The sequence below is a fragment of the Mustela nigripes genome, chromosome 6 (genome assembly GCF_022355385.1).
Source record: "Mustela nigripes isolate SB6536 chromosome 6, MUSNIG.SB6536, whole genome shotgun sequence".
Taxonomy (NCBI): domain Eukaryota; kingdom Metazoa; phylum Chordata; class Mammalia; order Carnivora; family Mustelidae; genus Mustela; species Mustela nigripes.
The window spans coordinates 22,228,204-22,252,936 of record NC_081562.1 but is presented as its reverse complement, the minus strand read 5'-3'; the positions used below and the strand labels follow the sequence as shown (position 1 = coordinate 22,252,936).

The 24,733-nt window shown below is 37.1% G+C and overlaps 1 protein-coding gene across 4 annotated transcripts in view; it reads left to right on the top strand.

Moving 5' to 3' along the window:
- The window catches only part of APAF1 (apoptotic peptidase activating factor 1), a 90,366-nt gene that overhangs the window by 23,716 nt on the left and 41,917 nt on the right, over positions 1-24,733 (top strand). For all 4 annotated transcript variants that reach the window (XM_059402290.1, XM_059402292.1, XM_059402296.1 and 1 more), the window contains exons 6-17: positions 1,817-2,000; positions 4,458-4,570; positions 4,668-4,799; positions 6,504-6,742; positions 7,563-7,730; positions 8,467-8,598; positions 13,056-13,169; positions 13,639-13,823; positions 16,038-16,164; positions 17,103-17,228; positions 20,361-20,492; positions 23,987-24,112. In XM_059402290.1, coding sequence (XP_059258273.1) covers positions 1,817-2,000; positions 4,458-4,570; positions 4,668-4,799; positions 6,504-6,742; positions 7,563-7,730; positions 8,467-8,598; positions 13,056-13,169; positions 13,639-13,823; positions 16,038-16,164; positions 17,103-17,228; positions 20,361-20,492; positions 23,987-24,112 — 1,778 coding nt within the window. The remainder of the gene's footprint in view (positions 1-1,816; positions 2,001-4,457; positions 4,571-4,667; positions 4,800-6,503; positions 6,743-7,562; positions 7,731-8,466; positions 8,599-13,055; positions 13,170-13,638; positions 13,824-16,037; positions 16,165-17,102; positions 17,229-20,360; positions 20,493-23,986; positions 24,113-24,733) is intronic.

Here is a 24,733-nt window from a genome sequence, read left to right as displayed (position 1 = left end):
GTGATTTTTGTAATTATTTGTGAATACCAATAAATAAGTTTTCCTCTGATATAACTCATTTATTTTTTATCTATTTTTTGCTTTTTTCTTTTTCTTTTTTTTTTAAGATTTGTTTATTTATTTGACAGACAGAGATCACAAGTAGTCAGAGAGGCAGGCAGAGAGAGAGGAGGAAGCAGGCTCCCTGCTGAGCAGAGAGCCTGATGTGGGGCTTGATCCCAGGACCCTGGGATCATGACCTGAGCTGAAGGCAGAGACTTTAACCCACTGAGCCACCCAGATGCCCCTATTTTTTGCTTTTTCTTATATTATTTACAGTCACATAACATAAGTCTTTTTTTTTTTTTTTTTTTAAGATTTTACTTTTGTATTTGACAGAGATCACAAGCAGGCAGAGAAGGAGGCAGAGGGGAGGGGGAAGGAGGCCCCTTGCTGAGCAGAGAACGTGATGTGGGGCTTGATCCTCGGACCCTGGGATCATGATCTGAGCCAAAGGCAGAGGCTTTAACCCACTGAGCCACCCAGGCACCCCACATAACATATATCTTGATGGTTAATTATACTGATATGTTCTAATAATGCTACTGCTCACCAAATTTTACACATAGGAGCCCCTCTAGCATTTTTTTGTATTTATGTGGGGAACTGATTAAGTATAGTCTATGAAGGCTTTAAGGTTTTTGGCTCCTGATACCTATGTAAGTAAAAATATGTACTTTATGATATACTGTGACTTAATTAACAATGATAATGATGATAACAGTTGATAGTAGCAATAATAATAATAATAATAATAATAATAATGTCCATTCTTATATGGTGTCTACTTGTTCAGAGCTCAATGTTTGCAAGGTGCTCTCAGATCCATATCACTAATAATCCTGTGTGTTTTAACGCCTTGCAGTTAACTTAGCAAATTCACGTGTATGATTAATTTCTCACAGTAACTCTGAAATAGGTAAGGTAAACAATCTTATTCCAGTATAATTAATAAAAGTGAGGCTGAGTGATTTGCTAAAGATTGCATAGCTGGTAACCAGTAGAGCCAGACTTGAAACTAACTTCTTAATTTAAGTTTCTGTATGAGAACCCTAATGACTATGTTATGTGTTCCTGGATATCAGTGGTTCTCAGTCAGAGGTGATTTTGACCTGAAAGGGACATTTGAAAGTGTTTGAAGATATCTTTGGTTGTCATAACCACGGTGGGGGAATGCTATTAGCATCTGGTGGGTAGAAGCCAGGGAGACTGTTAAACATCCTGCAGTGTGTATGAAAGTTCCTTACAATAAAGAATTACCTGGCTTAGGGGCACCTGGGTGGCTCAATGGGTTGAGCCTCTGCCTTCCGCTCAGGTTATGATCTCTCAGGGTCCTGGGCTGGCATTGGGCTGTCTGCTCAGTGGGGAGCTTGCTTCCCCCACCCCCCGCCTGCCTTTCTGCCTGCTTGTGATATTTCTCTCTCTGTCAAATAAATAAATCTTTAAAAAAAAGAATTATCTAGCTTATAATGTCAAGAGTACTAAGGTTGAGAAACTATGTTGTACAGTGATCATTGATGACCTAGGATTAAGACTGTAAATTTTTGTTTGTTAAGATTTTAACTGATAAATAGCAGATTTACTTCAAACTTCATTTTCTTCGTATCTTCAACTTTTCTTAGATTCAGGTTGTAAAGCTCAACAATACAAGCAAAATTTATACCCTCAATCAAGAGAAAATGAAGATAGGATGAGATTGAAAATTAGAACAAATCTACTACTTATCATTAAAATCTTCCAAAGGAGGCCTTAAGTTTATTATTATTTTCTTTACTAGGTTGTTTCCCAGGGGGTGTACACTGGGTTTCAGTTGGGAAACAGGACAAGTCTGGACTTCTGATGAAATTGCAGAACCTTTGCACACGGTTGGATCAAGATGAGAGTTTCTCTCAGAGGCTTCCGCTCAATATTGAAGAGGCTAAAGACCGTCTTCGCATTCTCATGCTGCGCAAACACCCAAGGTACAGATAGTCCATTTAGTTGGTGCATGAAGTCCCAATGAGATTTAACTACTGATATTTTGAGGACATCATATTTTTTTTTGCTGTTTAGTAGAGATCTAGGAATAAAGCATTGCTTTTCTGCTGTTGTCTTATATTTAAAAATGGTTGCCACTGGCCTGAAATTGTTACTTTTCTTTGCATCCTACTTACTATGTTGTCTCTTATATACCACTGAGATGCTCAAGAAGTATTTCCTAAATAGATGAGTTTGTGAGAGGTCTTTGCTATAAAATGCAAGTTTCTTACCTTGAATCTGTTATTTCTAATGGATAACATTGAATAAGAGACAGACTAAATGTAGGCACCTGGTAAAAGGTTTATTTATTTAATGGGACCCTTCTGTTGTGTTGTCTTAGTTTTGGGATATATATATATATATATATATATATATATATATATATATATATGTGTGTGTGTGTGTTTGTGTGTGTGAGAGTGTGTGTGTATGTATGTGTATGTATGTATGTAAATCTTGTACTTCTGTGAACTTCAAGAGTTTGTTTTATTTTCGTACATTCAATAAATATTATGACTATCTGCCAGGCGTTGTTATCAACTATTTCAGTTTTCATTAGCCAGAAGGGAGACAGTAGCTTAGTTGGTGCTTGTGTTAACAGTGTAACCATCAGTAGTTAATCAACTGGGATTCAGTCAACAATTCGATTTCCCTGATCTAACAGCCATTCTTTCATTGATTCATTTAACCAACATGAGTGTTGTGCCAAGTTCTGGGTCAAGTGCTGCAAGTACAAGAATGAATAAAGCCTTCCTTGATAGTTCAGCAATAAATTGGGTGAGAATTAGGTAATGGCTCTAAACTTTTTTTAAATGGCCTCTCTGCAGCTGATGATGCAGTACACTTTCATATGTAGCAGTGGCTGAGTATGGCAGTGATTCTTAAATTGGTAAGGGGATTAATATCAGAATACTGGGTGAGGGTAGTAATTTGAGAAAAGCCTCTTAGGTGATTCTACAGAGGACAAGCTCCTTTCCCTCTGGCTTCTTTCTCTTCCCTCTGTTATTGCTCCCTCCCCTTGGTAGCCACTGGTGTTGATCTTCCTGGAGGAAATGGCATTGAGAGTACTATGTTTTGCTTTTTTTTTTTTTCATTAGAGGTGGGGAAGGAGCGAGATGGAAAACAACTCAATCTGTCTCCGTACCCAGCATGGAGCCCTACATGGTGCTCGATCTCATGCACCTGAGATCATGACCTGAGCTGAAATCGAGAGTCAGATGCTTAACCAACTGAACCCTCCAGGAGCCTCAAGTCCACTAAATATTACCTCTTTTCTTTTGCAGTAACTTTTTACTAGTCCCACGTTCCTTCTCTGTGAAAATAAAAGTGATTTCTACTTAGGAAAATATTTTAAATGCTATCAGATGTATCAAAGCATGGCATATAAAGTCATTCTTTTTGTTTCTCTCTCTGCACCATTTGGTTTGTACTTTTGCAATTTTCTAGGCTGTATGTGTACCCAGAATCTTTTTTTGTAGTGCACAGAAGTAGTGTGCCATTAGGATAAAAATGCTAGTGTATAATTATGCTATCAGCTTTTAGTTGTATTAGTTGTATTTTTTCTCCATCTGTTCTGCTGAGTTCAAAAAACTTTTTGGAGAAACCAAGAATTCGCAAAGAGTTGTTTTTTTTTTTTGTCATTAGGAGTAAACAAAGTGATTTATGGATGGGAAAAAAACCATGTTAGTGTATCAAATGAAGGGTAATATTCTTGCTAGTGCATTGTATCTGGTTGGAATATATGAAAAAGCTAGTTTTATGGGTAAAAGAAGGTCAAATATCGTTACTGTTATATGATTGATTCTAATGCTAACCTGAGCCCAGTTCTTATTTAGTTTTAGTGGCTTTAAGACTGAATTAGACTGAATTAGAAAAATCGCATTACTTGGATACTTCTTTTAAGGCACTTGGCAACCAATTTTTAATACCTACATGATACACACAGCTCACTTTTTATAGGTTCCCTAATTTTAAAATGCATTCATTGGGGCACCTGGGTGGCTCAGTCGTTAAGCATCTGCCTTCAGCCCAGGTCATGATCCAAGGGTCCAGGGAGCGAGCCCAGCACTGGGCTCTCTACTCAGTGGGAGGCCTGCTTTTCCCTCTTCCACTTCTTCTGCTTGTGTTCCCTCTCTCGCTGTGTCTCTCTCTGTCAAATAAAATAAAATAAAATAAAAAATGCATTCATTGTTTTGGGATGGGAAAAGAGGAAGGTCTCTAACTTTTTTTTCCTTATTTGGTTCAGTATATTGTGAAAGGAATATAGCAAAGAAAAGTGGAAGAGCCATGAAATAGACATCTTTATTTTGTAAATTTTAAGGCTTTGGTGGCATTATACTTTTTAAAAAAGAGGCTTAAAGTAATGTCATTAGTCATTAAATACAGTTTTTTTTAATTAGGTCTCTGTTGATCTTGGATGATATTTGGGATCCTTGGGTATTAAAAGCTTTTGACAATCAGTGTCAAATTCTTCTTACAACCAGGGACAAGAGCGTTACAGATTCAGTAATGGGTGAGGATTAATTTACTTTTTACTTCATGGTTTAATTCAATTATATTTAAATATATTCAAACCAAATTACTTACTATATTTTATGATTTTGTTGCAGGTCCTAAATATGTAGTTTCTGTGGAGAGTGGCTTAGGAAAAGAAAAAGGACTTGAAATTTTATCCCTTTTTGTTAATATGAAGAAAGCAGATTTGCCAGAACAAGCTCATAGTATTATAAAAGAATGTAAAGGTAGGTTATTTTGTGTATGAGGGAATTATAGGTATTAATTTTCTTTTTTGTAAAGTAAGCTAGTGAATATGATAGTTTAGTACATGAATATCCAGAAGCTTTACTAGGATATTTAGTATTTTAGGTTCTACTCTGATACCCTACATACATAATAATATTTTGGTATTCATTTATTCATTAAAATAATATTTAATGAACAACCATAATATGTTAATGGGACAGATTAGATGAAGATGGATTACTTCTGCCAAAGAATAAAAAATATAGTGAGAATCAGAGTTTTATGTGTTTTTGGTTGGGATTTTATAAAAATAATATCTAATTTTGTAGGTGAAAACTGGTGTTGTCCTGTTAATTTGCATTTTTTATTAGTGAAGTTAAACTTTTTACTGGTTTATTGAGTATTTGCATTTTAAGAAATTACCCTTGATTGAATTTTTCTTTGTGATAGCAATATTTTTAATTGATTTTTAGGCATTCTAACTATTGAAGCTATTAGCTCTTTGCCATATTTTTGCAAATATTTCCTCCTAGTTTTTTGTCTGCTTTTTGATTTCAGTTGTAATACTTATTTGACATACAGAAATTAAAAATTTTATAGAGTCACATCTGTCAGCTCTTTACTTGTATTCCTCCACTCTTGTTAATACTGAAGTAGACCTTGTTGTTTCTTTTTGCCATTGAATAGCTGTTTGGTTTTGAGCTAATTGCCTTTTTTTAAAAAAGATTCGTTTGGGAGAGATAGTGTATATGCCCACAAAGGGGTGGGGGCAAAGGCAGAGGTAGAAGGGAAGCAGACCTCCCACTCAGTGGGGAGCCATGCCCAAGGCTTGGTCTCAAGACCCTAAGATCGAGATCTTAGCAGAAACTAAGAGTCAGATGCTTGACCTGCTGAGCCACCCAGGCATTCCAATTGAGTTAACGGACTTAAGAAATATGTTAGGAAAGAATATGTTACTTGTATTCTTTATAAAGGTGATGCGTGTCCATTTTGAAACATTTAAAAAATGTGTGAAGCAATAAAAAGAAATTACCCATCATTTGGTTATTATTAGCCCCTTGAGAGTATTTCTTTCTTTCTTTTTTTTTTAAAGATTTTATTTATTTATTTGACGGACAGTATTATTTGTTGAATAAATAAATATTTAAATAGCAATACATATTAATTAATAATAAAAATATAATAAATATTAATATATAAAGATCTAAAATAAATATATAAAAATATAAAAATAATAAAATAAAAAATAATAAATAAATAAAGAGTATTTCTTTCAGTCTTTTAGGACATACAAGACTTCGAAAAAAATAATGAAATTACAAGGATATACATAATTTGAATCTTGCCTTTTCATAAGCAAATCTTGAACATTCTCATGTCATTAATTACCTTTTGAAAAAAATTACCAATGGCATAATATTGTGGTAACTTCAATTTATTCAATCATTTCTGTTATTGTTTAAGATTTTTCTATTTTAAATAATGCTGTGATGAATATCCTTATAGGAAGTATTTCTTATTTCTAATGACTTCCTTAGAAGAAATATCTAAAGTGAATCTAAGTGTTACACATATTTTAAGGCTTTGGATAACTTGCAGCAGAAATTGTTTTTTTTTTAAGAATAAAGTGATTTTTAGTGGTAATTTTAAAATGAGACGGTATTATTACAGTACTTTGCTGTTTTGTTTTGTTCTGTTTTTAGGTTCTCCTCTTGTAGTGTCTTTAATTGGTGCACTTTTACGTGATTTTCCTAACCGTTGGGATTACTACCTCAGGCAACTTCAGAATAAGCAATTTAAGAGAATAAGGAAATCTTCATCTTATGATTATGAGGCTCTGGATGAAGCCATGTCTATAAGTGTTGAAATGCTCAGAGAGGACATCAAAGATTATTACACAGATCTTTCCATCCTTCAGAAGGATGTTAAGGTGCCTACAAAGGTAATAGAAGGACAGAGAAATCTTGTCCTTGGATATTTATGGCATGTCACTTTTGATATATTATCAAGGATGTTGTTACAGATGATATTGAAAGGTTAAGACCCAGGGCGCCTGGGTGGCTCAGTGGGTTAAGCCTCTGCCTTTGGCTCAGGTCCTGATTTCAGGGTCCTGGGATCGAGCCCCCCATTGGGCACTCTGTTCAGCAGGGAGCCTGCTTCCCTTACTCCCTCTGCCTGCCTCTCTGCCTACTTGTGATCTCTCTCTGTCAAATAAATAAATAAAATCTTTAAAAAAAAAAAAGAAAGAAAGGTTAAGACCCGTGTCACAGAATGTAATCCCACTGCCCTTAATCTCTGTCATGGGTTTGCTGTTGAACTCAGATTATATCCTAATCTCAGTTCTAGTGAGGCTGGAGAAGCATCTGACTTCTTCTCTTTTCTATCTTTTTTTTTTTTTTTTAAAGATTTTATTTATTGATTTGACAGACAGAGATCACAGGTAGGCAGAGAGGCAGGCAGAGAGAGAGGAAGGAAACAGGCTCTCTGCTGAGCAGACAGCCCCATGCAGGGCTCGATCCAGGGCCTGAGCCGAAGGCAGAGGCTTTAACCCACTGAGCCACCCAGGTGCCCCTTCTCTTTTCTATCTTGATGAATAGTTGAGCTTCTTCTTATGAAACGGAGATACAGTTTTTCTGGGCTTTAAGATATGATTTTTGTATGCGCACACGTGCACGTGCGTGTGTGTGTGTATGTTAACACCTTATCTGCAATCCTGGTCATTGTAGTTTTGTGGTATATTAAATGCTTACAATGATTTCTAGGTGTTATGTATTCTCTGGGACATGGAAACTGAAGAAGTTGAAGACATACTGCAGGAGTTTGTTAATAAGTCTCTCTTATTTTGTGATCGGAATGGAAAATCATTTTGTTATTATTTACATGATCTTCAAGTAGATTTCCTTATAGAGAAGAATCGCAACCAGCTTCAGGTACTTGCATCTCTGTATGTTTTTAAAATGTTTTTATTTTGAAATAATTTTAGGCTTATAGAAAAGTTGCAAAACAGTATAGAGAGTTTTATACATGTACCTTGATCTAACTTAACTTAGCCCATTGTTTACATCTTACATAACTGTAATATGGTTATCAAAACCAGAAAATGAACAATGATAGAATACTGTTAACTAACCCACAAATTTTTTTAGATTTTGCTAGCTTTCCCTCTAATGTCCTTTTTGTGGTTCAGATCAAAATCCCATATTGCATGTAATTGTCATGTTTCCTTAAATCTGTGAAAATTCTTTGCTTTTCTTATCTTTCATGATCACTTTTGAAGAGTACTAGCCAGTTATTTTGTATAATGTCCCTTAGTTTGGGTTTAAATTTGAGTTTAAATGAAATTTAAATGTAATTTTATCTGATGGTTTCTCATGACGAGATTAAAGTTTTTGGCAAGTAAACTACAGAAGTCATTGTGTCCTCAAGGCATCATATTAGGGTGTCGGTGTGTCTTCTTGTCAGTGATGGTAATGTTGATCACTTGGCTAATGTGGTACCTGCTAGTTTCTCCACTGTAAAGCTACTAATTTTTTCCTTTTGTAATTAGTAAGTATTTTGTGGGTAGATTCTCTGTACATTTTTAAATAGCTTTGTACACTGTAGTTACTGTGATGCTTAGGTTATGAAATTGTTTCTGTCTTCTAACATGTTTCATTTGGGTTTCAGAATCTACATAGGAAAATAATCACTCAGTTCCAGAAACATTACCAGCCACATACTCTTTCACCAGATCAGGAGGACTGCATGTATTGGTACAATTTTCTGGCCTATCACATGGGTAGTGCCAATATGCACAAAGTAAGGTGACCCATTTAAAAATTATCATTATTATTTTTTAAATTTATTTATTTATTTATTTGAGTGAGAGAGAGAGAGAGAATGAGTGGGAAAGGAGCAGAGGGAGAAGCAGACTCCCTGCAGAGCACGGTGCCTGGGACATGGGACTTAGTCTCAGGACTGCAAGATCATGGTCTGTGGTAAAGGCAGATACTTAACTGACTGAGCCACCCAAGTGCCCTAAAAAAATAAATAAATAAAAATTTAAAAATTATTATTATTTCTTAAGATTTTATTTATTTGACAGAGAGAGAGATCACAAGTAGGTTGAAAGGCAGGCAGAGAGAGAGGGAAGCAGGCTCCTCGCTGAGCAGAGAGCTTGATGCAGGGCTCAATCCTAGGACCCCAAGATCATGACCTGAGTGGAAGGCAGAGGCTTAACCCACTGAGCCACCCAGGTGCCCCAAAATTATTATTTTTATCTCACTTATATTTCATCCTGTGTTTGGAGTTTTCTTTTATTAGTAAAAATAGGATTATAGCCTATGTAAGTATTTTTGTTTTTGTTACAATTTTTACCTACAGTGATTTAAAAAGATAACCTTGGTAAGTATAGTACATGAACCTCCTAAAAATTCATTCTCTATTTACCAATAGCTTTCCTTTTTGGGCAGTATGGATTTGTATTTTTAGGCTTTGAGAGGAAATGGAGAATGGGAAATTATATTCATTCATTCAGCAAGTATTTATTGAGTGCCTGTTAGGTGCTGGTGTATTATTCTTCATTGTGAGCATATACCATAGGCACAAAGTCACTTCTCTCATTGAGCTTACATTCTGTGGGGAGACAAGTAAATTTATACTACTAGTGAATGAGTAAATATATACTATCTTGGGAGTAGTAAGTGCTCAGCATGGAAGGAGAAAGTGATGATGTAGAATCATCATGATTTGTGATGGATTTTGTGTCTATTATAAGATCATTCCAGCCTTGCACAACAGAAAGAATGGAGTCCCCTGAACTGAGATTGGAGTGTCTGTGGGCAGACTGAGTATTTTTTAGGGGGAAATAATTTTGAATATACTGTCTCATACATATTAAGACATCTGACTGGAAAAAATGAGTATGTAGTTGGATATATGAATCTGGAGTTTTTATGGACTAAAAATAAAATTTGGGAATCACCACCACATAGATGATATTTGAAATCAGGACTTCCAACTATTCAAAATGTTTACATTTTTGAAAACCATATGTACTTTAAGTAATTTATCTATGCTTAGGTATGTTACCATTTGGTTGAAAAGACGGTGTATTATTGTACTCTGTTTATTTCATCTAGCAAAATACAGTTCATGTTTAATAATCTACACATTGGGGATGCCTGGGTGGCTCAGCCATCAGGCAGCTGCCTTCTGCTCAGGTCATGATCCCAGGGTCCTGGGATAGAGCCCTGCATTGGGCTCCCCGCTCTGTGGGAAGCCTGCTTCTCCCTCTCCCACTTCCCCTGCTTGTGTTCCCTCTCTTGCTGAGTCTCTCTCTGTCAAATAAATAAAATCTTTATTAAAAAAAAAAATCTGGGGAGCCTGGGTGAATCAGTGGGTTAAAGGCTCTGCCTTCCGCTTAGGTCATGATCCCTGGGTCCTGGGATCCAGCCCTGCAGTGGGCTCTCTGTTTAGCGGGGAGCCTACTTCCTCCTCATTTTCTGCCTATTTCTCTGCCTACTTGTGATCTCTGTCTGTCAAATAAATATATAAAATTTTAAAAGAAAATCTATACGTTGGAATGAAGGTATTCCAGTAAATATCTGTGCCAAATTAACTTAAGCTGTAATTGTTGCACATTTAGGTTTTCAGTTTTTTGCCTTTATTATGCTGTAATGAACAATGTTGTTTGGTTGTTTGTCTTTGCACCTACATTATTTCCTTTGAAAATTTTTTGAAGTGGGGTTGTTGGGTCAATGCATATTTTTAAAACTTGATATCTATGATAATGTGACAGGAATTCAGTTTCTTCTTGCTTTTTTAAAAGCCCTTTTTCCTGATTTTTAAAGATAATTTCTACTTTTTAAAGGTTTTTTTCATTAGAAAAATGTAGGAAAAAAACTAAAAAGGTGAAAATGACCATTATTGCTCATGCTTTTGTGTATAGTTTTCCAGATTGTTTTGCTGCTCAGATACACATGCTTGTTCTTTTTTTTTTTTTTTTAATTTTAATTTTTTAGAGAGAGAGGGTGTGTGTGTCAGCAGGGGGAGGCTCAGAGGGAGAGAGAGAATCCCAAGGTGGCTCCATGCCCAGTGCAGAACCCAATGCAGGGCTCGATCCCACAACCTGAGATCATGACCACAGCCGAAATCAAGAGTCAGAGACTTAACTGACTTAACTGAGTCACCCAGGGACCCCCACGTACCTATTCTTTAAACCCCAGATAGGATCATAATGGAAATAGTCTTATATCTCTTCCCCCCACGGCCCCATCTAACTGTATTTCATGGTCATCTTTTTACATCAGTTTATAGAGAGTGAAAAATTTTTTGAAGCTGCATACTATTTCATTGTATATTGATCAGTTGGCTTATGGAAAGTTAGATTGCTTAAGCACACTTGTCTGATTATTTTCTTAGGACACATAGTGTAATTTCTAGGTCAATTAGAATTAACAATTAGAATTTTTTTTTAAGATTTTATTTATTTATTTCACAAACAGATCACAAGTAGGCAGAGAGGCAGGCAGAGAGAGAAGGGGAAGCAGGCTCCCTGCTGAGCAGAGAGCCCGATGTGGGGCTGGATCCCAGGACCCTGGGATCATGACTACAGTTAGAATTTTAATACAGATTACCAAACTGTCCTCCAGGATCGTGCTCTGAGTTATATCACTATCAACAGTATCAACAGTATATGTTAATTTCCTCTGACTCCAGCTAATAGTCTTTTTTTTTTTTTAAGATTTTATTTATTTGACAGACAGAGATCACAAGTAGGCAGAGAGGCAGGCAGAGAATGAGGAGGAAGTAGGCTCCCCACTGAGCAGAGAGCCTGATGCGGGGCTCGATCCCAGGACCCTGGGACCATGACCTGAGCCGAAGGCAGAGGCTTTAACCCACTGAGCCACCCAGGTGTCCCCAGTTAATATTCTTATTACTGCTTTTAGTCGTTAGAAATCTGATTTTTTTAAAAAAGGTTTTATTTACTTATTTGTCAGAGAGAGAAAGAGAGAAAGAGAGCACACAGGGGGAGAGGCAAGCAGAGGAAGAAGCAGGCTCCCTGCTGAGCAAGGAGGCTGGTGCTGGACTTGATCCCAGGACCCTGGGATTATGACCTCAGCTGAAGGCAAATGCTCAACTGACTGAGCCACCCAGGCATTCCTAGAAATATGATACTAAAGAATGCTGAATCTTTCTTGTTTCATTTAGATTACTGGTGAGGTTTTTGGCCAATTGTACCTCTTACTATGTGCACTTATCCATTGCTTTTACCTATTTTTTTTTGTTGAGGTGTTTCTCTTATTTTATTAGAATTTTCTATAAATAATATTAAGCCCTCATCTATCATATGTGTTGTAAATAAATACTTTTATTTTTTGTCAAATTTTATTTATATTGTTTTCAACTGTATTGAAAGTTTTTGAGTTTTTATGTAGTTAAGTGCACATCTCTCTTGCTCTTTTTTTTTTTTTTGTACTTTTGCTTTGGTGTCATGTTTATAAATATTTCCTTCATCCTACTGTCACAGAAATATTTGCCTGTATCTTCTAGAATTTTTTTAAGTTTTTTAAAAATTTTATATTTACATTTTAATCCAGTAAAATTTATTTTCATTTAAGGTGTTTGGTCCATTTTATGTTTCTTTGGTTCCTTTTAAAATAGCTCCCTTTTTGTCCTTGAATTATAGTTATCTGCTAAGTTTCTTTCGGTAGTGTTAGGATAAGGATGGTAAGCTCAGTTAGTGGTTAGTGGGGAGCTCAGTTAGTTAAGTTTCTGCCTTTGACTCAGGTCATGATCTTAGGGTCCTGGGATCAAGCCCCCTGTCCGGCTCCTTGCTCACCTGGGAGTCTGCTTCTCCCTCTACTCCCTCCCACCCTGGCTTGTGCTCTCTCTCTCTCTCTCTCGATTACTCTGTCTCTAATATAAATAAATAAAATCTTAATTTAAAAAATTTATTTATTTTTAAGATTTGTTTATTTATTTGACAGAGAGAGAGAGAGAAATCACAAGTAGGCAGAGAGGCAGGCAGAGACGGGGGAGGGAAGCAGGCGCCCTGCTGAGCAGAAAGCCAGCCCTGTGTGGGGCTTGATCCCAGGACCCTGGGATCATGACCTGAGCTGAAGGCAGAGGCTTAACCCGCTGAGCCACCCAGGCGCCCCAAATAACATCTTTATTTAAAAAAAAAAAAAAAAAAAAAAGGATAAGGGTGGTATAGTTAAAATTCTTTGATGTCTTTAACCGTATCCTCCTCTTTTTTTTTTTTTTTTTAAAAGGAACTTTGTGCTTTAATGTTTTCCTTGGATTGGATTAAAGCAAAAACTGAACTCGTGGGCCCTGCTCATCTGATTCATGAATTTGTGGAATACAGGCATATATTGGATGAAAAGGTATAATTAGTAGGAAAAATAAGTTCTTAAAGGGCATCTCATTTTGTCATTTAATTCTAGGTTTAATAGTGGGGATGAGCAGGATAAAAGGGACAAAGAGAGAGAATTTCCTCACTTTAACTCTTGATGATTCTAATTATTTTGCTTCCTAGCCTCCTGGGAATATAGATGGGGTTGAGGTTTGAAAGTTGAGAAAGTATAAAGTGTCCAACTGGGTTGTTTTGTTTTTTGTTTTTTCTTAATACAAGAATGTATTAAGAAAGTAACACTTGGATAAAGAGATTTTTATACTATGTTTAAAAATTTGGAGACGGTTACCATGTATTTGTTATCTAATGGCTGGCTATTTAATTTTAGCTCACATAGAGAATATCTCGTTTAAGCCTTTAAAGTGACAAAATCACAGAAACAGAAAAATGTCAGATCTTGGTTCTGGTTATATTTCTAAGAGATTTCAGTTTGTTCATAGGACTGTGCAGTCTGTGAAAATTTCCAGGAATTTTTATCTTTAAATGGACATCTTCTTGGACGACAGCCATTTCCTAATATTGTACAACTTGGTCTCTGTGAACCAGAAACTTCAGAAGTTTATCAGCAAGCTAAGCTGCAGGCCAAGCAGGAGGTCGATCATGGAGTGCTTTATCTGGAGTGGATGTAAGTAGGTTAGGGAAGAAACCAAAGGGGGGGAAAAAAGAAAAAAAAAAAAAAAGAAACCAAAGGGAGTGGAGTGCTAACTGTGTCATTATTTTTCAGGTAGTGAATAAGTTCATTCCAGGAAGATTTAACTACTTTGGAAAGGGCTGGAACTTTTTTTTTTTTTTTTTTTTTTTTCCCCTCCCCAAGGGCTGGAACTTTTAATAAGCATTCTTAGTTATTGAAAAGTTCTGGAGAAGTGAGTATAGGAGAAATATGTATTCCAAAGAGTTCATAGAAATAGATGCTTGCCTGTAGGCATTTTGACCAATCATACTAAATAATAACACCAAATGGTTTACTTATTATAACTCAGTTTATTAGTGTAGAACATTGGCTTTGAAGTCACAGACACTGATTTGAGTCTCAGTTCTGAAACCTGAGAGTTTTGTGATTTTGAACAAATTGCGGTTTGCTCTTTTTTTCATATATAAGGATTTTATTTATTTATTTGTCAGAGAGAGAGCGAGCACAGGCAGACAGAGTGGAAGGCAGAGTCAGAGGGAGAAGCAGGCTCCCTGCAGAGCAAGGAGCCCGATGTGGGACTCGATCCCAGGACGCCGGGACCATGACCTGAGCCGAAGGCAGCTGCTTAACCAACTGAGCCACCCAGGCGTCCCACTTTTTTTCATATATAAAATAGAGAGCAATACTTTGAGGTATTATTTTTGTGAAGATTGAAATGAGATATTAGTTATAAAGTGATTAGCCCTTGGCCCTTCACATTGCCCTGATTAAACTTGCATTGAATTTTGATTGTTCTAACTCCTCTAAGAGACTGTTCAGTTTTGCTCTTGTCTTAATCTTATCAATTAGAAAAAGGAAAGGGTTAACTCATCTTTTTAATGCCTGTTATATAAGATGTGCGCACGTTATTCATTTTACCTTCAAACCTTAGAAGGTAAATATTATTTGGTCTATTTTACAAATGAGAAAATTGAGGCACGGAGTTGCTGAGATTTGACTAAGCTCGTATAGCTTGTTGAATAGAATTTAATTCTTGGGTCTGTCTAGCTTTATTTTCCATGCACCTTCTATATGCCACGTTTCTCTTATAGCTAGAAATAATGAACATGAATGGTTGTCTTTTCACATATATAATTTATCTGAATTAAACTGTAGGTTGATATTCGCAGTATTTATTAGTCCTGGGCCCTTTCTCCAAATAGGTTGCTGTAGGTGATTTCCCTAATTCATTGAAGCTAGGATAAATCTGTCTGTATTCTGGAATACTTGCTCACTTTTTATCATAGCATTTGTTTCACTTCATGGTGATTTTTCTGTTACTAGTCCATACATGCTGTAGTTTAGTATAGTTTGGAGGTTAAAATGAACAGACTTTGGCTCTAGGATGCTTGGGCTTGAAACCCAGCTCCGCTTTTTAAAAAAATATTTATTTGACAGAGAGCGAGCACAGTGGGGCAGCAGCAGGCAGAGGAGGGAGAAGCAAACTCTCCACAGAGTAGGGAGCCCAATGTGGGGCTTGATCCTAGGACCCTAGGCTTGTGACCTGAGCTGAAGGCAGACACTTAATGACTGAGCCACCCAGAAGCTCCCGCCTCTGCTTTATTGGTTGTATATAACCAGGGAAAGTTATTCAGCTTCTCTCACATGATAGTGCTCTTTCATAGCACTGAGAAGATTAAATGAGTCCATGTGTATATAAGAGAATCTCAAGCAGGCTCCATGGCCAGTGGGGCCCTATGCTGGCCTCAATCTCACAACCCTGAGATCATGACCTGAGCTGAAATTAAGAGTCAGGTTGCTTAACTGACGGAGCCAGCCAGGTGTCCTGGCTTCTTTCCCTTTAAAAACAATGGAGATTTTTTTGAGGGTATCCTTACATAATATTTTCTCTGCACATGTTATCATTAATATATCCAAGGAAAATAGAAAGCAACATGTATTTGATTAGTTAGATTTCTCCCAGCTCAGTGATATTTGCAGCACCTGACAGGTTGCTTTATATAGGGTAGCATCTCTCTTAAAAAAGCCACTTTCATAATACTTTTTTCCTTCAGGAGATCTGTGCTGTCATTTACATTGTGGTAACTTAATTTTAAGAATTTTGTATTTTTGGCAACACAACAATGTTTAAAGACAGTTTATAACTGAAAAAGAAATTACTTTTACTCTTACTTATTAGGTTCCTGTTCATTTTTTCCTTGTATGTAGAAACAAAAAAAACATCAAGAATCTTTCCCGCTTAGTTGTCCGCCCCCATACAGATGCTGTTTACCATGCTTGCTTTTCTGAGGATGGTCAAAGAATAGCTTCTTGTGGAGTTGATAAAACCTTACAGGTAAAACATATCTCTTGAGAAAAATTGAAAGAGGCATGTACCTAATACTGTGCATATTAGAATATATTTAAATCCTAAAATTGAAGAAAAATTCTCTATTAGAGAAATCCAAATCTCCTGAACATTTTATGAAAGCCTTTTTCTGGAAATTTAAAAGATATGGTTGTGTGTTTTCATAGTTTTAAAGTTGCCGAGTTACATAAAAGTACCTTTTACCCTAGCAATCAGTTACTGTCATCCAAGTGCCCTCTAAAAGTAATGAGGAAATGCAAATTGTTAAAAGACATAAAGACTCTCTAGCACAGTGAACAGGGCTCTGATTAAAAAACAGTGATTAAGTAAAATACCTATTTTATCACAGGTTCAGACACAGATTTCTGACTAAAATAGGTATCAGACTATATTATTTCCTAAGGTGCTTTGAAGGAATTTAAGTTCTTGTTTGTTTTTGGAATATGTGAATGAGTGCTTTTCTTTAAATTTTGAAGGGAACAGAATCAGTTAGTTAGTTAGTTAGTCTTTGTAAGATTGTGACTATAAACCTTATTTTTGTATATGTGCCTTATTACTAATTTTTTTAATTTTGGCTTTTGAGACCCAGAAAGAAAACAGATTGAAGGAAAGGTTGTCTGTTTGATTAAGAATTTGCCAACCTTAAAGAAAAAGAAGAGAAAAGAAAAAAAGAATTTTCCAAACTAGCCTCAAGAACTGAAGCTGTACTCTGCTGGCTCTTTTTATTGATATTACAAACATTTAATAAGAGATAGTTCTCTATGTTAAGGCATATACATTCTGATATATATTCTGCTTTTTAGAGTGGTTTTTGCTAAGGTTCATTAATACTGCAAAATAATATGGATTAAGATCTTTTAAAGAAAGATTTTTATCAAATGGTGGCCATTAGTTTATGGTAAAAGGATTTTATGTTGCTTGTGCAGGTGTTCAAAGCTGAAACAGGAGAGAAACTGCTAGAAATCAAGGCTCATGAGGATGAAGTGCTTTGTTGTGCATTCTCTACAGATGACAGGTTTATAGCAACCTGCTCAGTGGATAAAAAAGTCAAGGTAGGGAAATATTTTTCTCTTGAGTAATTACCATAGAATTCATTTTCTTTTTCCATGGTAGAGGGATTAGTCTAAGTAGGGGTAAAGGACTCTTGCCTGTTGATCTACTGACTTGAGGTATACCAGGTTTTAGCTACTGCAAATTACTAGTGTCTATTTTTAAGCACCAGCAAAAATGTATAGGTTTCTCAGCCAGAGATATTTACCATATAGGTGGGAGAAACAATTATAAATGAATGAATATGCCTACTGTTTATTATTCATAAGTCTATGGGTGCATATCAGTTAGAATCTTTGAGGGCATTGTGATTGGAAGTGTTGCTGCACAGACTTACTGTCTGAGATTGGATTCCTGTTGTAAAATACATACTTTGTGAAGTGCAACCTAGATTTTTTTTGAGGTGGAGTGGGGAGGGTGGGGTGGGGGAGGGGCAGAGGGAAAGAGAGAATCTTAAGCAGGCTTCACACCGTGTGGATCCTGATGCTGGGTTCAGCTCACAATCCTGAGCTGAAATCAAGAGTCAGATGCCGGGGCGCCTGAGTGGCTCAGTGGGTTAAAGCCTCTGCCTTCGGCTGGGGTCATGATCTTGGGGTCCTGGGATCAAGCCCCGCATCAGGCTCTCTGCTCAGCAGGGAGCCTGCTTCCCTTCCTCTCTCTCTGCCTGCCTCTCTGCCTACTTGTAATCTCTCTCTGTCAAATAAATAAATAAAATCTTAAAAAAAAAAAAAAAAAGAGATGCCTAACCAACTGAGCCACTCAGGCACCCCAAGCACTTCACTTCAGGTTTTTTAAAAAAAATTTTATTTATTTTTTATTTTTGGAGAGAGCCTGTGCACACATGAGAGTGGGGAAGGAGGGGGAAGGCAGACAGAGAATCCCAAGCAGGCTTCACGCCTAGTGTGGAGCCTAACTTGGGCATCAGTCTCATAACCCTGAGATCATAACCTGAACTGAAATCAAGAGTCAGATTCCCAACTGACTGACCCACTCAAGTGCCCCTTGCTTCAGGCTTTTTAAAAAGAGGTGGATCCTGGGGCACCTGGGTGGCTCAGTCGTTAAGTTTCTGCTTTTGGCTGAGGTCATGATCCCAGGGTCCAGGGATCGAGCCCCGCATCGGGCTCCGTGCTCTGAGGGAAGCCTGCTTCTCCCTCTCCCACTCCCCCTGCTGTGTTCCCTCTCTTAATGTCTCTCTCTCAAATTAATAAAATATTTTTTTAAAAAAAGGTGATCCTGACTTTGTGGGAGTACTGAAAATAAATAGGTAGATAGATAAATAAAGAGGAGAGGGAGAGGGAAAGAAAGGGAGAAAGAAAGAGAGGTAGAAAGAAAGAGGGAGGGAGAAAGGAAGGAAGGGCGGACTGTTGAAACTGGCTGGATGGGGTGGGGCTTGGACCTGGGAGCAAGAAAATTGGCTTGGAAGTTTTCCTGGGGTCTACACCCACTTGGAGTGTCCAGACAAATTAGGACCTTGGAAAAATCTTTTTTTTTTTTTTTTTTTTAAGATTTTATTTATTTATTTGACAGAAAGAGAGCACAAGTAGGCAGAGTGGCAGTCAGAGGGAGAGGGAGAAGCAGGCTGTCTGCTGAGCAGGGAGCCTGATGCGGTGCTCAATCCCAGGACCCTGGGATCATGACTTGAGCCGAAGGCAGCCTCCTAACCCAACTGAGCTACCCAGTTGCCTCCCCAAATTACTTCTTGATAGACTGGACTCTCTAGGTGGCTTTACAACCAACTAGTTAGTTAACTCCATAGCCACTACTAAGTCACACTTGGGAGTTGGCCAGTCTTGATACTTCCAAAGTCAGAGCTATGTGGCATAAAAGGAGATAACACTGAGTTTCTGTTTTCTGAGTGGTCAAAGTAAAAAACTAGAGGCACAAATATCTGTTAAAGAACTTAAACTTTTTGGACCTCTTGTGAGTACTTCAATAAGACAAAAAACATGGGGCACCTGGCTGGCTCAGGTGGTAGAGCATTTGGCCCTTCTTCTTGGTGTCATGAGTTCAAGCCCCATAATGGGTGTAGAAGTTATTAAAAATCTAAAAAAAAGGTGGGGGGTGCGCCTGGGTGGCTCAGTGGGTTAAAGCCTCTGCCTTTGGCTCAGGTCATGATCCCAGGGTCCTGGGATCGAGCCCCGCATAGGGCTCTCTGCTCAGCGGGGAGCCTGCTTCCTCCACTCTCTCTCTGCCTGCCTCTCTGCCTACTTGTAATCTCTGCCTGTCAAATAAATAAATAAATAATCTTAAAAAAAAAATTAAAAAAAAAAAAGAAAATGCTATGGGAGGGACATTAATACCTCTAAAAAGTTCAGAGCCCAGTGAAGACTAGGTAATTTATTTCTTCCAGAACACACTGCTTTATTGTCTTACGTAGTGACTAGAATGATGATTACTTCTGCTTGGGAATTTAACACTGTGTGAGGCTTTATATTACACCCTTTGTTTTATTACATTATCAATTTCTCACTACAACTTGCAGAGTAAGAGTAAATTGATCTCATTTTGCAGATAAGAAAATAGAGATGAAGTCATCTGCCCAAGCTCACATTAACAGATAACTAATAGAGCCAGGGTTCAAACCTAGGTTTCCCTCAGAATCTAAAGCCTTAATTTTTTTCATTGACCCATCTTCCTTTACTTTTTATTGATACCTCGAAATCAGCAGCAGACTTAGCTTGTCCTTTATTTCATTTGGTACCTTGAATTGTGTAGGACAGGTGTAAGTATCCGCCTTTTATCGAAGAGGGAAGTGACGGACACACAATTTATAAATTGTAGAGCCAGGTCTTCGACTTAATCCTTCTGATCTAAAGTCTGTTATTCCACCTTGTATAGTACTTCTCTATCTACTGTCGTTCATGTGACCACGTGCAGTCCTGCCCTTGAAGAATATAATTTTTTACAGGATTCTAATTATCCTATAGAAAGACATATGTGTAGACTTGCAAGTAATTTAAAAAAAAAATAACATCCTGGAAAAATACGGGCATATTTTAGAGAAGGGGAGTATTCATTAGCCTCATGTCCAACTGGGGAGACGGCCACAAAACAGCTCACATTTGTTTGCTCTTCTGTTCTTCCTTTGAAAGTTAAGGGGGAGTTGTAAATTTTATGTTCTCTTTTCTCTTTAGATATGGAATTCTATGACGGGGGAACTAGTACGTATCTACGATGAGCACTCAGAGCAAGTCAACTGCTGCCATTTTGCCAACAACAGTCAGTACCTTCTGTTAGCCACCGCATCAAGTGACTGCTTCCTTAAAGTAAGTATGGATAAGGAGAACTATGTAAACAAATTTGATAGGTTTATCAGAACATTTTTTTCGATTTTCTCTTTTATTAGTCAGGGCTCTTTTGGTTGTAGTGATAGGAACTTTCATACTTGCTTAAGCCAAAAAGAAAAAGAAATTAATGGTTCATGAAAAGTCTACAGGGGGCATGGCTTTAGGCATAATTGATTCCAGATGCTCAAATTATAGTCTTGGAGTCTAATCCCCTCTCCATCTTTAGACTCTGTTTCTCTCTTTGTTGGTTCAGGCACGTTCTTTCTGTGTGGCAGGAAATACGGCCGTTCTCAGTTACTGGCTTTCATGGGTCTTACAGCTTATAGTCACAGAGGAAGAGAAACGTACTCTTTCCTGGGTCCCATAGATTTAATTTTAAAGAAGACTAAGACTAAGCCAAGACCTGGTTTGGCTTATATTCTCATTGTTAAGTAATGCTTGTGGGCCAGTAGGATGGAATTCTTGAATTGGTTAAAGATTACAAGTTTAGCCATGTAAAAAATGGGACAAATGAGGTGACGTGAGCTCTACTTGAATTGTAAGTGGGGCTTGATTCAGAAGTTCTGTTATTAGGAGAAAGGAAAAAGATGCTGATAGGAAAAAAACTAAAACCAAAAATATTTCATATATGTTTGACAATGTTTTATAGTTACAAATTATAAAAAATTTTATCTTTTTTTCTCTGAAGTGGAATATTAAAGATAGCTAGATTAAATTTTCTGGGGTTCCAGAAAGATTCACTAACTTTAAATTGTTTTGGTTTGGTTTTTGCCCTTTTTTAATGTTGCACTATCTTTGCAAAGGGACATTATATTTTTGGGAGGGTTGGGCAAACCATTTCAGTTTGAAAAACTTCATAGACTCTGTGTTTGACATTTAAATACATCATTTTAAAAAATTTTAGAAAATACTGAAAATTGTCCCGGTTTTCCCCTTCATTCAATTTAGGAAGCGGAAACTTTTTTTTTTTTCCTCCCATCAAAAGAAAACTTACGTAGAAGCTCAGTGTATAAGAGATAAAGCCCATTGCCATGGTTGAAGTGGGGGTGCGGTTTTGCATTTTTAGTTTTTTAAAGACTTTATTTATACACTGGAGAGAGAAATGTGTGGCTTTGTGCACATGAGCAGGGGGTGGGGGTGGACAGAGAGAGGGAGAAGCAGACTCAGTCACTGAGCGAGGAGCCTGATGCGGGGTTCTGTCCCAGGACCCTGAGAACGTGACCTGAGTAGATGTCAGACACTTAGCTGACTAAGCCACCCAGGCGCCCCTGAGCTTGCTTTTCTTTTTCTTTTGGTTTTTAAGATTTTATTTACTCATTTGAGAGAGAGACAATGTGAGAGAGCTTGAGAAGTGAGGTCAGAGGGAGAAGCAGACTCCTTGTGGAGCTGGGAGCCTGATGTAGGTCTTGATCCCAGGACTCTGGGATCATGACCTGAGCTGAAGGCAGTTGCTTAACCAACTGAGCAACCCAGGCACCCTGAGGTTGCTTTTCTACTCTCTTGTACCCTCTCTTATTTCCCCCGAGTGGGGGGGAAATTCCAGACATGTTTCTGGAATCCCTAGGGGCCTGCATAGCACAGTTTGAAAACTCTGGATTGGATTAAAATAACAGACCAATGTAATCTTATAATCATAGCTCATTTTTACTCAGATATGCTTTACCTTATTGAATAAATCCGCCTCTAAAAAGCTACAGCTTCTATATTATTTCTGATTAATTTTTGGTGTTTCTTTTTTTTATTTTTAAATGTAAGCACTTTTTTTAATTTTAAAGATTTTATTTATTTATTTGACAGACAGAGATCATAAGTGGGCAGAGAGACAGGAAGAGACAGAGAGGAGGAAGCAGGCTCCCCCCACTGCTGAGCAGAGAGCCTGATGTGGTGCTCGATCCCAGGACTCTGGGATCATGACCTGAGCCGAAGGCAGAGGCTTAACTCACTGAGCCACCCAGGTGCCCCTTGGTGTTTCTTTTGAATATTTTGTAGGGTGAAGAAGTTTATTTTTCCTCATTTTAATTATAGACAAAAAGCTCTAGGATGTGAGAACAAAGAGAGATCTATGCGTTCTAAAAAAATTTTAATTAAGTACAAGTTTTACTTTAAGATCTGCTATACCACACCTGTATTACCATGTGGACAATTAGAATTCACTTCTTGTGACTCTTGAACTGAGAGAAGGCAATGAAAATATGGAAATCTGAAGCTACCCCTGTGTGACTTGCCTGAAAAATAGGATTTATCTAGCACTAGGATAAAGAAGTCTAGGATGGAGATGGATATGAAGAATAGGACTTATCTCACTGGTCATTTCTAAAGGGATTTTGTCAGTATTAATTTTGGGGTTGGATGATTTCTTCTTCCGTGTTTAATATAGTTAGTATAAATCCCCTGAGAGGACTATAGCTCTTTTTATTTATATTTTACTCACTTTTCAAACACATGCAAAAGGAGAGAGTATAATAATAAACCCTTGTGGTATCCATTGTCTAGCTCTTACTATTATTAATTTTTTGCCAATCTTATTTTATTCTTCCCCTCCTTTTTTTTTTTTTTTTTTTTGGCTGTAACAGGTTACAACAGATCGCAGTTATCATGACATTGCACCCAAAATACTTCAGTGTGGATATCTGAGGTCTTAAACTAGTACCATACCATTATCACACCTAACATAATAAGTAATAGTTTTGTGATCTCACTGGTCCATGTTCACTTTCCCCCATTGTCCTTTTTTTTTTTTTTAAAGATTTTATTTATTTATTTGGCAGAGAGAGATCACAAGTAGGCAGAGAGGCAGGCAGAGAGAGAGGGGGAAGCAGACTCCCAGCTGAGCAAAGAGCCTGATGTGGGGCTCGATCCCAGGATCCTGAGATCATGACCTGGGGTGAAGGCAGAGACTTAACCCACTGAGCCACCCAGGTGCCCCCCACATTGTCCTTTTTTTAAAGTTTATTTAGTTTTAGTTAACTTGCTTTTCAAGCCTCTTCAATTTCCTGTCGAATGTATTTATATCTATCTTTGTTATCTTTGTACTTTTCAAGTCATTTTTTAGAACATTAATGGATTTTAGCCTAGTAAGTAGACTCAAGATTTGCATTTGAAAATCTTAAAAAGACCATTTGGGTAACCTAGCATCAAAAAAAATTTTGAGAGCGTTTTATTTTACATATTACTTATTAGAGAGCTGAATAAAATAATAATCCAACTACTTTGTTAAAATGAGCAGTAATTATTTAGTTACTTAGTTCTCAGACTAAAAGCCTAGGTAAGCTTTTGGTCCCTTTGTAGATTTAGGTGCTGATCTAAGGGCTGACCCATTACTTGGTAATCACAAGTTGACTTTATTACTATGAATTGAACATTTTTCTGATTGAAAAAGCTTAAATGGGAGGGAAGGGTGAATGTTATGAGATTTCTAGCTTTACCTTATTCAGTACTAGTTTTTTAGTTATCTTTTTATCTGTATCAAATAGCTCTGGGATTTGAATCAAAAAGAATGCCGAAATACCATGTTTGGCCACACAAATTCAGTCAATCACTGCAGATTTTCACCAGATGATAAGCTTTTGGCTAGTTGTTCAGCTGACGGAACATTAAAGGTACGCTTTTGTTTTTTATTAAAATCGGTTGTAGTTTTGTGGTTTTATCATTTGATTATAGAAATAGGTTTCTCTTTTTCTCATTTCTACAGGAAGAGCTTTTTTCCCCCCAACTTCTAGGAGCACATTTAATATAACTGTAATTGTTTGTTATAATGATTGTTTACAAATGGTTTACTGCCTTATGCTTTAATGTAAATATATTTTGAATTCTTAATTTTTAAGCATGTCTTTATAACTTCATAAAATTTTGAGATCTGTGGGGTCAAATTTGTTAAAGGCCCTACTTTTATTTATTCTTTATTCTGCCATTTATTTTATATTCTCCTGTTCTCAAGAAGTCCTGTGCAGGTAAAAGGCAGAACTAGGGAAAAATTATCTTCAGCCTCTTGAAATTTTTAGTCTAAGATAACTAAATTCTTTAAATTCTCTAAGATCCTAATACCACTTTTTGTATTATTCCTGTCTCTACCATCATTCTAGTCTCCTCTACATTGATATTCCTTTCTTTGTTTTTAATTCTAATCTATCTTTGACCTCGTCTTTCAGTCTACCTTTTCCCCTCCCATTCTGTAGTATTACTGTGGTTCATTCTGTCATCTCCTTATGTTTGATACAGCT